Source organism: Mastomys coucha, unplaced genomic scaffold (assembly GCF_008632895.1).
Source record: "Mastomys coucha isolate ucsf_1 unplaced genomic scaffold, UCSF_Mcou_1 pScaffold23, whole genome shotgun sequence".
Taxonomy (NCBI): Eukaryota; Metazoa; Chordata; class Mammalia; order Rodentia; family Muridae; genus Mastomys; species Mastomys coucha.
This window is the reverse complement of record NW_022196906.1, coordinates 25,376,374-25,388,257: the sequence shown is the minus strand read 5'-3', so window position 1 is coordinate 25,388,257 and position 11,884 is coordinate 25,376,374. Positions and strand designations below refer to the sequence as shown.

General features: G+C 41.8%; 1 protein-coding gene across 12 annotated transcripts in view; it reads right to left on the bottom strand.

Annotated features, from left to right (window-relative positions):
- Prdm10 (PR/SET domain 10) overlaps positions 1–11,884 on the bottom strand; it is a 103,086-nt gene that overhangs the window by 37,402 nt on the left and 53,800 nt on the right. For 6 of the 12 annotated variants that reach the window (XM_031343010.1, XM_031343009.1, XM_031343020.1 and 3 more), the window contains 5 exons: positions 8,440–8,512; positions 6,418–6,535; positions 2,835–3,015; positions 1,990–2,232; positions 229–240 (listed from right to left, as the gene is read on the bottom strand). In XM_031343010.1, coding sequence (XP_031198870.1) covers positions 229–240; positions 1,990–2,232; positions 2,835–3,015; positions 6,418–6,535; positions 8,440–8,512 — 627 coding nt within the window. The remainder of the gene's footprint in view (positions 1–228; positions 241–1,989; positions 2,233–2,834; positions 3,016–6,417; positions 6,536–8,439; positions 8,513–11,884) is intronic. The other 6 variants (XM_031343013.1, XM_031343014.1, XM_031343015.1 and 3 more) reach the window with 4 other exon arrangements.

The following is an 11,884-nucleotide window of genomic DNA, read 5'->3' as shown; positions in this document are numbered from 1 at the left end:
GGAGATCACTTTGTCCTCACCTTTGTTTGCACAGGAGGACTCTACAGCCCAGGATTTACGAATCTATCTATTTGCGTATAAAATCTTATCATGCATTTATTTGCATTTACGGGGGCATCCAAATTGTGTTTTTCATCTGGATTTAGTAAGTTCAGTGTGCAAAGAACAGCAGGTGAGCAAACACTTAAATAACATTCTGAGTATGTGAAACACAGGAAACAAACCTACCTGCAGCTCCAACTGAGCAGGCAGCATTAGAGGAGAGAAAAATAGTTACATTACCAATCGGATTGGAAGATTTCCCTTCAGTTGGTCATTACCAATCTGGATAAAAAGATGAAAAAAATGTATAGCCCTACTTTTTAGAATGTGTGAGATTGAAAAAAAACAATACAGATCAACTAAGATTGACCTCCAAAGGCTACACACATGTGGCTTTTGCTTTGCTGCAAGGAACCTTGTGCTGGAACCATAGCCTGCCTCTTTTAAGAACCGAAGTGCGCAAACAGCCTCTTGACTACAGGTATGCTCCTTGTTATTTTTTCCCCTGCAAACCAATGGAGTGGAGCGAGCATTTCCCTGAACGTGGTAAAGCATGTGTGGTAATATCTGGGCAGGAGGACAGGCACAGACCAGGAAAGAACACACAGGGTGGGTCAGAGAACATCCGCTCACACAGCCCCCTCCTTCCGGCATAGATTTATGAAATTCTTGAAGTTATATAGAGCAATCTGAAAGTTGTATGTATTTTGCTTACAGGGCCCTCATAAAGACTATTTAAATAGTTTTCAGAGTCCTTCAAGTCCGTCAGTGACTAAAAGTGTATAAATGTACTGTTAAACAAAATGCATTTTCAAGGTCCCTTCCAGTCTATAAACAGACCAAAAGAGGGAACAGACCAAGTTCTCTCCTCACTACAAGATTCCAAGCCAGGAGCCGCTGCTCCTATCTTTGAGGCACACCTTGGATGCCTCAACTAGTCACTGTTAGAAAGAAAGAAAGAAAGAAGGTAGAAAATACCAAACAAACCTAAGCTAGTATGACCATCCATCTAGAAAAAGCTAGAAAGTTGTGTGTGGTGTGTATGTGTGTGGTGTGTGTGTGTGTGTTTTATGTACAAGTCAAGTATCCACAAATCTTTTACACACTAGCTGCCATACACAGGCACAGACACTACAAAACCATAGCTTTCCATATGCCCTACTGCAGTTTCTAACTCAGGTTGTAGTACAGCCCACAAAATAATAAAAGATACAAGTTGGAAACGGAAGTCTGAGAACCTTTGCACACTCTCGGTCTAAAGCAGAGACACAGACCACACAGTAACACACTAACCAGCTCCTGAACACACAACTCTGCTTACGCTATGCCAGGCGTGTACCCTGAACATGCCCCATTAACTGGGACAGATCCCTTCTCAGGGACACTTGCTAGTTTCCCCTGGAAACCACAAATAACCAATTTAGTTACCCAAATTTCCTTGAGAGCTATGATTAGACACAGATTAGAATAGCTAGAAATGCAAATATTTTCATTTGGAAAGTATAGCCTGGGGGAAAAGAGTCCCTGCATAGCCCACTTAAGGCCTTTGGTTCAATCTACAGCACCAAGAAGAAAAAAGAAAAAGAAAGAAAAAATTAAGTCAAATAGAAATAATTACTGTAATTAAATAAACCAAAGTTCCTATTTTGAGACTCTGAATTCAGGAATATAGGGAGCCCTCATACTTTACGTACACTAACTAGCCCACGACCTTCCCAAACCCAGGCCTGTGTTGATTGACTCTAGGCCAGTCACGTCAGCTTGCCATGAACAGAATCATTGAGAAAAAGCACTTTCAAAAAATAAGGTGACATAAAGGGCACATGAAAGGCCAGATGCAAGATTCTGAAGTGAGTGATCATCAGGCTGGGCCACAACGCCCTGAAAGAGCTGTCTAAGAAGAAAAAGGTAAGGCCAGCCAGGGGGTGTGCACACTTGTCCACTTACTCGGATGCGTTTGGCCCTGCGCATGTCATCGGCTGTCAGAGTGGTCTGCGTAGGCATGAGGCTCTCTTCTTGCTGTGGCTGCAGGTGCAAGGTGTGAGTTTCTGGTTCCTGCTCCAGAGAAGATGGGGTTTCCTGTGGCAGCTGAGGAATTGGGATGGACGCTTGTTCTGGCTGATCTAGTCCGTTCAGAGCAGCTGGTTCCGCCTCATCAAACTGCTCCTTTGTGGGGAAATGTAGCAAGTCCTGAATTTTGCAAACACCAGGAATTACCACCCTACCTACATAAAGACCAGTGATACAGAGGCTATTGATTGGCTCAAATTCAGAATCAGTGGTATTCATTTACTTAAGAGGTAGGGTCTTGTTGTATTTTCTAGGCTGGCCCCAAACTCCTAGGCTCAAGCACTCCTCCTATATCACCTTTCTGGATATGGAACTAGGACTATAGAACATGGCACCAAACCCAGCTATGACTTTTTAAAAAAGGATTAGTATTATGGTGCTGAAATAATACTCTCCCTTTGAGAAAGTTAACAAACAGGTGAACATATCCAGAATGCAAAAAAACTATAAAACATCCCTGGTCACAGAACAAGGAAACTGATACATTTTTTCTGATACAATTCTAATGGTTTAAGTTAATTAAGCAAAGTCTTCCTAGAATACCTCCAGTCAGTTTTAATTTTTTAGCACAGTAAAGTTAATTCTGTACTGTAAGTAACACTTGAAAATGTGTTCTTTGTCCTGTTGCAATCCCACTTTAGTTAACAGGACAACACTCTAATAAGACAGAATTATAAACATCGGCACAGCTGAGTGGACAGGAGCTCCTCAGAGCCCAGTACCTGTGTCCCAAGACAGATGAGTGTGGACAGGAGCTCCTCAGAGCCCAGTACCTGTGTTCCTTCGTCACTCTTTTCCCCATTCTCACTGGTGATTTCCAAACGAATAAATTTTGGAGGACGCCCTGGCCGCCGGCCAGGACCAAATCTCCTCTTGCCTCGACCCCTTCCTCTCCCTCTTGTTCTGGGGACAAGAGATCAGGTTACAAACAGTCATCACTTGGCACCCTATACATTTTTCCCTCAGAGCTCTTACAAGCTACAGAGTTTCCAGGCTTATCACTCTCCTGGTGCTTCTCTTTGACAGAAAACACTGTCATGCTAATGTGTGCTTTCTGTGCTGCCCAGCTTTTCTCTACAGCCCAGAGATATTGTAAAATTATTGGGAGGAAATAAGAGCAATAAAAATAAAAGCACTGATAATACTTTGCTTCTGAAAGGAGGTGAGAAATGTAAACAGGGATAGACGTGTTTGCTCCAGGGCCCCTCCCACAATTCAGTTCATTCTTCTTTCTCTTTTGCATCAGCTCCTACTCCTTCCCAGAAATGTGGCTAAACTCAAATCACAGTCTTGTTTTCCACAGCTTTCTAGACAGTCCAAACAAATTTCTAACCCAACTGTTCCATAACAGGCCAATTAACCACTAATTAAAATAGTCCTCTTTAACTGATTACAAATACAAAAACACCCCTATCAGATGAGACTCCTGGGCTAGGGTTGTAGCTCAGTTGGTAGAATGCTTGCCTAGCATCCCCAGGACTGCATATGCCAGGTGTGATGGGATGCAACTGTAATTTCAACACTCAGGAAGTGAAAGCAGGAAAATCATAAGTTCAAGATCATCCTCAGCCAAGTGGCAAGTTCAAGGCCAGCCTGGACTACATCAAACCATATCTCAAAACAATGAGATGGAGGGAGGGAGGGAAGAAAGGAGGAAGAGAGGAAGAGAGAGAGAGAGAGAGGAAGGAGATGGGGGAGGGGGAGGGAAGAGGAAGAGGGAGGGTGAGAGAGAGAAAGAGAGAAAGAAAGAGAGAGAGAAAGAGAGAGAGAGAGAGAGAGAGAGAGAGAGAGATTTTTATTGCATTATATTCAGCAATAGAATACTTGCCCAACATGTATGAGGCCCTGGCTAAGGCAGGAAGCAGGGCTGGTGGACTCAGAAAGAACACCATACATTTAGTTTGAAAGACCTGTGTGATGACTCGCTTTGACTGTCAACCTGACTAGACAGAGAAGCACCCAGGGCATTCGCAAAGTACACCTCTGTGTGTGACTGTTCCAGAGAGTTCACTACGTGGGAGAGAGTGCTCTAAATGCACACAGCACCATCTCACATATTAGGGGTTCCGATGTTCTAAGAAGGGGAAAGCCACTAGTGCAGCTGAGGTGAGCAGCTCTGCTCTGCCACGCCCTTTCCACCACAAGAATAAAATAACGAGGAGTTAACACATGAGTGGCATGCATATAATATCAATCAGATCATGTTTCACTCTTCCATACAGTTATTTAACAAATATGTATTTTCCAGGAATTTTTTTTCTGTTTGCTTTTTCTGAGGTGTCTTACTACATTGCCAAGGCTGGCTTCAAACTCCTGAGCTGAAGGGATCATCCTGCCTCTGTCTCCAACTGACCTGGGGCTACAGGTACCCAACACCTCACCTGGACTTCAGGAACTTTTAAAAAAATTCTTTTTTATGGAACATTCTGAATTTAGGCAAATGGAGAGAAAATAATGAGCCAATATATTGATACTCAACTTTAAGACTTACTTACGACCAAGCTTATGTTGTCTTTATCTCCACTACTGCCTCACAAATTACACATTAGTTATCCTTTATCTGAAAATACTTCAATAAACATCTCTGAATCTTAACAACTCTACATATGCTTGCATGATTATAAAGATACAATGTCATTATTACACCTAAAAACATGACAGTTGCTCATGATTAACGTTTTACCTATGTGTCCTACACTATGCTAAGCACTAAAGACATCACAATGTATGTGACAGTTCTTACCCTCGAAGACCTGGTAGAGATTGTAGGCAAGCAAACCAAAAGTCATAATGTGGTATAAAAATGCTTCAATGAAGCCATGTACACTCTTTTAGGGATATTCAAGCATGAGTGACTTGAATCTCATTGCACTGTTCCCTTCCAAGACATTCATTCCCATGGTCTTCTCTTAGGCCTTGTTATCTGAGTATAAAGCTCCTTTATCCCTAATCTACGCATTGTCCACCAGAAAGTATCTCCTTATTCTCCAGATCATGCCGTCTAGCACCTGGATCCAGCCTCTCATGCCCGCTTCCATCCCTGCCCTTTCTTCTTCTGCAGCAGGCTCTCCCAGAACAACCAGTATAATCACAGCTTGCTTTTGGTCCCCACCCCTATTGCTGCTTCTTTATTTTCCATGTGTTGAGGTGTGTAATTAAGTCACAAGCCTGCGTCATTAAGCTCCCTGCACTATCTCTACTAGGCTCCTCATGGCTGGAAAACAGCACACACGCTTGCTGTGATGGCTTTCCTACTTTGTGACCCTGAACCTGAGGTGGGCACTCAGTATTGCAGGCAATTAGATGGCTCCTTCCCTAGAACATCTTCTTTTCCACTTTCTTAAATGTGGTCTTATGTCTGCACCTGTCCCTCCAAAGCCTATAGAACTGGGCCTGTTCCATTACTACTGCCCTTTCCTAAGGAAGTCTCATCCTCCACTTGACCTGTTGAATAACTTCTATAGAGACATGGGTTTCACTCTTACCCCAGTATTAGCTAGACTAATGTTCTCATTTTTATCCAGAATGGTCTTCTGCAACCCCGACATCACAACTTGCTCTGACCAGGACTTCCTAAAAACAGCCTGTCACATGTAAAGTTTAAACCTTGTACCATCTCCCAGCAGCCCTCTCAGACAGACCTGGCCACTGCCTCCTCCATCCCCCATGACTCTCCCCTGTCTTTTTTTAATATAGTGAATTAAGCATGTAAGAAATCATAGTGCTCAGAAGAGTGTGAAAATCAGAGATGCATATTACTTCCAATGTATATGTGGTCTTAAGGATTCTTGATTCAGGGGACTAGAGCAATGCCTTCATGGTTAAGAACACTGACTGCTCTTCTAGAGGACCAGGTTCAATGCCCAGCACCTACATTTCAGCTAATAAGAGTCTGTAACTCTAATTCCAGATGACCTGACACCTTCTTCTGGACTCTACCAGTGCATACATATGGTGCACAGATATGCATTCAGTCAAACCACCCATTAATGTAAAATAAAAATAGTAAGTAGTAAAAAAATTATCCCAATTCAGAATCTAGTTAAAGGAGAGTTAACCAGGGTAAAGGGATCTCTCAATATAGGTATGGGTTATTCTAGAAAAAAAAAATAGCAAATAAAAAAGGTATATCCCCAAAGTATTCATCAGCCTACCTAGTTACCTGTACATACATGAATTTGTGTATGTATGTACAGATACATACGCATGCCCACACTCGAAAACACACTCATTCATTTTCACACATTGACAAATGATTTCAAACCATTAAGGACTGAGTGTGTGATCGTTGCCTCCCGTGCCCACCTGGTAAACACATCTAGTTTCTCATCATGAGAATTGAGGTGCTGCTGCAGCTGCTCTGAGCTGATAAACCGCCGATTGCACTCATAGCACGGCCAATTCTTCTCTTGCTCTCGAAGAACTGTAGCCAGGGAAGAGAAATCATAATTTATGGCTGATGATCAACAGACACCAGGAAGATGCAGCTCCTCCTATCTCCTCCATTCTTATCTCACTGTAGACAGTAGCTGCTATTTACATTAATTTCTTGTTATAAAAACAAAGGCTAAAATTTAGCAGAGAAGTAGATTTTAGGATCTTATTTTTTAAGCATTTATGTATGACATCAAAAGGCCCACACCATCAAACTAACCTCTCTTATCCCCTCAACACATAAAAATTTTAAGGAGATCTTTACTTAGATAACATCTTGTTTCAGATCCAAGTTTCATAATTAAGGATATATCTTATCACAACAAAAGCCAGTGGTCAATACAGTCTAACAAAATGTCCAACCGTATCTCCAAAGGCTGGATATATGCATACCCATGGCCCAGCATCAATTCCTTTCCCAGCTGTTCACCCAACCAGAGTGTGCACAGATGCCTCCTAAAATACGTGCATAAGAAGACATCCAGATACAGTCTTGCACACAGGTGTATGATGGAAAAGATCTGATTGCCTTTATGCTTGGTCCTTTGGAGGTAACCACTGGAATTTCCTGAATGATAGGAGGTTCCTTGTTATTCACTGGGAGCCCCTTACCCTATCTGACTTTATTCTGACATGTCTCAAGGTAGGAGCTGCAGTGGCTGGAAAAAAAAAGTGACCTTGTGATTAGATGGTTGGTGTTTTGAGCTTGCTGATGTGTCTCGCATCGGGAGGGAAGGGAAGCTAGAGATAGAGTTCAATCACATGGTCAACCATTCCATTAGTCATGCCTATATAATAAAGCTCCAATAAAAGCTCTGGACAACAAAGCTGAGCCTCTATGTTTGGGTTCAACAGTTCAGTGCCCCAGGAGGGCTTATGTCCTGAGGACACAAACATCATTCTAAGATGTATGTCTCTGCACTTGGCTGGCTCTGATGTATATCTTTTATTTAAAAACTCTAATCATTCATTTGAGTACTTTCCTGGGTCACGAGAGCAACTCTAATAAATTATGAAGCCTGCAGGGGTATGGGGATCCCTAAATTGTGGGTAGAAGTATGAGTGGCATGGGAACCCCAGAATCCTAGAACTCCTGTCTGAAGTGAGCCTTGTGGAAGAGCATGCCTTTATCTGACGAGATGTACCTAATCCTGGATATTTAACATCATAACTACATCACACAACTAAATCTATAACCAGGTAGACAAACAGTTATCCAGGCATGAGTGAGTACCCAATAGCAATGATAACATACAAATTTATATAAACAATGTAGATGAATCTCAAAACTATGTTCACCTAGAGGTCAGGAGTTTGGCTCAGTGGTAGAATGTTTGCTGAGCAAGCCCAAGGACATTTGTTCACTTCTCAGCTCCAGAAATAAAAACACTACGTTCAAGTAAAAGATGCCCAAACATAAAAAGTGCATGTTATCATATCATTCTGTTCATATACAATTCATCAGTAAGCAATTAGTGTGTGGTATTAGAAATCAGGTACATTTGGGGATCTACACAGGTGTGTTCCTGTGAAAACGAACCAAGCTGTATATACTTCATCACTTGTGTATTTCTCTGTAGTAGAATATACTTCAATTACATTTACATTAAAAAAACAAGGTCAGTGTTTGCTTTGCTATATATTCAGATATGATTAATTCCAGATAGGAATCTTCCTCTGACACTGAGGTCCTAACTTGATAGCAGGAAGTTTTCATTATAGTAAATACTATTTTTCTAGCACTAGAAACATAAACCTGTCATTTTAATTTGGCCCTAGGATTAAATGGAGATGTGTAGCTCTGAGAAACCGACTCTCCTATCCTGTGAGATATACTGAGATGGGAAAACCAGATGGTACGTGTAAAAAAGGCACACACAAAAGTCCAAGCACCTTTCCTTTCTTCTTCAGATATGTCATGGATTTTCTGATTCACGAACTCAGCATAGGACGCAGCATACCACACCTAGAAAAACGAAGAACATCATTAAGACCCAACAGACATCCCCATGTGCTTCGAATGCTTAAATTACTTCTCCTGCTTACAGAAAACAATCTGGGCATTTCATTAACATATCCATTAAAGCAATGGCCACACTGAGCCTCCAGGACACCCATCTGGCAGACGGCCATAGGGTATCGAGGATCCAGACGACCTGCCTGTTTCCTTCTTCCTTCTTAAAAACTGATCTTGTTATTTAAAAAAAAATTCACAAGGCTTACGTTCATAGTATCTTTACCTAAATAAAACAGCCTTTTAGAATGGTCCATTTAAATACAGGCTTTTATACAGCTGTAATCACAGACACAGTCACTCAGGTTAGTAATGGGATCATGGATGGGACTGAATAAATGTTCTGTTCCCCGGTTTTCCTACCCCCTTCTGCTTCTGTTCACTCTCCCTGGCTGCCTCCAGCCCTGTCTACAAAACTTCTACAAGTTGCTGCTGCTCAAACCTTAGTCTAAACCCTGAGTTTGCTTATTTCCTTTCTGGCATCACACCCATTTTCAACCATCTCTATGCTGATAACTAACTCCTAAATCTTTTTCTTTTGCTTTATTTTCATCCCTAGAGACTCATAATCCCAGGCTGGCCTCAAACTCAGTAAGTAGTTGAGAATGGCCTTGTCTCTATGGTCCTCTTGTTTCTTCTATGGTCCTCTTGTTTCCATCTCCTAAATGCTAGGGTTATAGGATTATGTATCATATATGGCTTATGCAGGATTGAAGACTGAGGCCGGGAACTTGTGCATATATCCCCAGCCCTTTAATAGTTTTATCTTAAGCCGGGCGGTGGTGGCGCATGCCTTTAATCCCAGCACTTGGGAGGCAGAGGCAGGAGGATTTCTGAGTTCGAGGCCAGCCTGGTCTACAAAGAGAGTTCCAGGACAGCCAGGGCTACTCAGAGAAACCCTGTCTCGAAAAACCAAAAAAAAAAAAAAAAAAAAAAAAAAAAAAAAAAAAAAAAAAGTTTTATCTTTAGACAAATCTTTCCCTGTGTTTAGCACAAGGAAAGATCTGTCTAAAGATAAAACTTTATAGACTTGAATCTAAGGGAGAGGTGAACAGAAAGATGTAAAACAATATCAAATGAATAAGTGTCATAGTGCAAAAAGAGTGAGTAACAGGACAGAGACCAATTTGCAACAGGTACTCAGACCTAACCTAAAACATGTCTTCTATTTCTCCATTTGTTTCAGTAATCTTTAGCAAGGACCATCCTCAGAAGTGATACACTACCTATTCACTATTCTACCAGATTCATGCCAACACCATTTCTTGCCTAGATTACCACCTGGCCTAACTAGCCTCCCTTTTTCCTTACAATTTCCAGCCATAATGGTGGTGGTAATGGTGATGGCTTCCTCCTCCTCCTCTTCCTCTTCCTCCTCCTTCTCCTCTTCCTTCTCCTCCTCATCTTTCTTCTCCTTCCAATGTTTAGTTTATGTATACGAGTATTTTGGGTTCATATCACATGTGCCTTGCCTGAAAATATTATCAAAAACCCTGGAACTGGAGGTTACAGGTAGTTGTGAACCATCATATGGTTGTAAGAAATTGAGCCTGGGTCCTGTGCAAGAACAGCAACTGCTCTTAACTTCTGAGCCATCTCTCGTGCCCCATGGAGGTCTTTATAAAACAAAACTGGATTTTGCTGTATGGGTTTCCTTTAGACTTCTCATTGTATAATAAACCTGAAAGGCTTAATGATGATCCCCAAAGAACTCTGTGACCTCCCCAGTACATAGCTACATACCTCAGCCCTGTCACTACCCACCAATGGGCCAAGATGGATTGTTCTGGCTACCTGAGCATGCAGTATACTTTCCAGCCTGAAACTGGACTCCAGGAATACAGTGTGGTGTTGGTCCCTCTAAGTCTGCCATCCTGGACCTTCACCTCTTAGCAAGCCTTCTATCCAGCACATGCAAATTGGTCTCTGTCCTGTTACTCACTCTTTTTGCACTATGACATTTATTCATTTGATATTGTTTTACATCTTTCTGTTCACCTCTCCCTTAGATTCAAGTCTGCTAAACACAGGGAAAGCCTGATTTTTATTTTTATTTCTATTTATTTATTTATTTATTTATTTATTTATTTATTTATTTGGTTTTTCAAGACAGGGTTTCTCTGTATAGCCCTTGCTGTCCTGGAACTCACTCTGTAGACTAGGCTGGCCTCAAACTCAGAAATCCGCTTGTCTCTGCCTTCCAAGTGCTGGGATTAAAGATGTGCACCACCACTGCCCAGCAAGCCTGATTTTTCTTAATGTAGGAAACACACCTGAAGTTCACTATGCATTAACTTCTAAATAAATTAATCATGCATAATTTTTATGTGCATTAAATATATGAGTGTAGTTGCATAAGAAGACTTCTGTAGACTCTGTAGTTCTGTGGACTCTGTGTTCCACAATTCCTTGACTATGCCCCTCTGGTTATATTATTTTATGAAGTTTTCCTATTGCAAATTCTGTCCTAATCCATCAGTTTTAAGACATGTTTTTCCATCTCAGAAATCAGAATGTAGCTGGGTACAGTGGCATATATCTAGAACCTCAGCACTTGGGAGAGGATGAGTCTGGGGTGCACAGAAACCTTGTCTTAACAAAACAAACCATCCCTCCCAAGCCACCCCTCCCAAACACCGCCTCCCCAAACTGGGTATTTTGCTGTTCTTAATCAGAAGGTGTCATACTGACACCCTGGCACCCACCAGCCTTCATGCAACTAATGCTCCTCACTTCGGCATAGGCCTGGCGGGGCCCTGTGGGCTATCCCCACCTCCTACTGGGCTCAGAGACTGCTAACAATTGCTAAGCAATGCAAGTGAAGACTGGAGAAAAAAAAAAAAAAAACCTGTCATTTCTCTCTGGAAGAGAAATTTCAAAGCAACACAAGGTTGGTGAGCATCGACAAGATCTTGCTAAGGCACCAAGCAGAACTGTCAAAGTTCCTGCTGATTTGATCAGAAAACTCATTAATTCCCACACACTGTTCAGTTCAGAATAAATGCAAACCAACAGGACAGTACAGCATCAAGACTTGCAGTGATGTGGGAAAATACCCAAGAATGTAACACTTACTTTGAAAATACTCTGGGTGTCCAGCATGGTAGGATAGCCTGAAATCCCAACACTGGGAGGCTAAGATATGAAAGCCAGTTAGTCTGAAGATAGCCTGGGCTACATAGTGAGCTCCAGACCAGCCAGGCCTACATAGTGAGACCCTATCTTTAAAAAAAAGTACTTGGGGCTCACTGTACCTTGTTACTCATTCACCAGAGGGGCATAATTTTTAATTGAGCTCTAACCAAATGTAAATAAATAAATAGT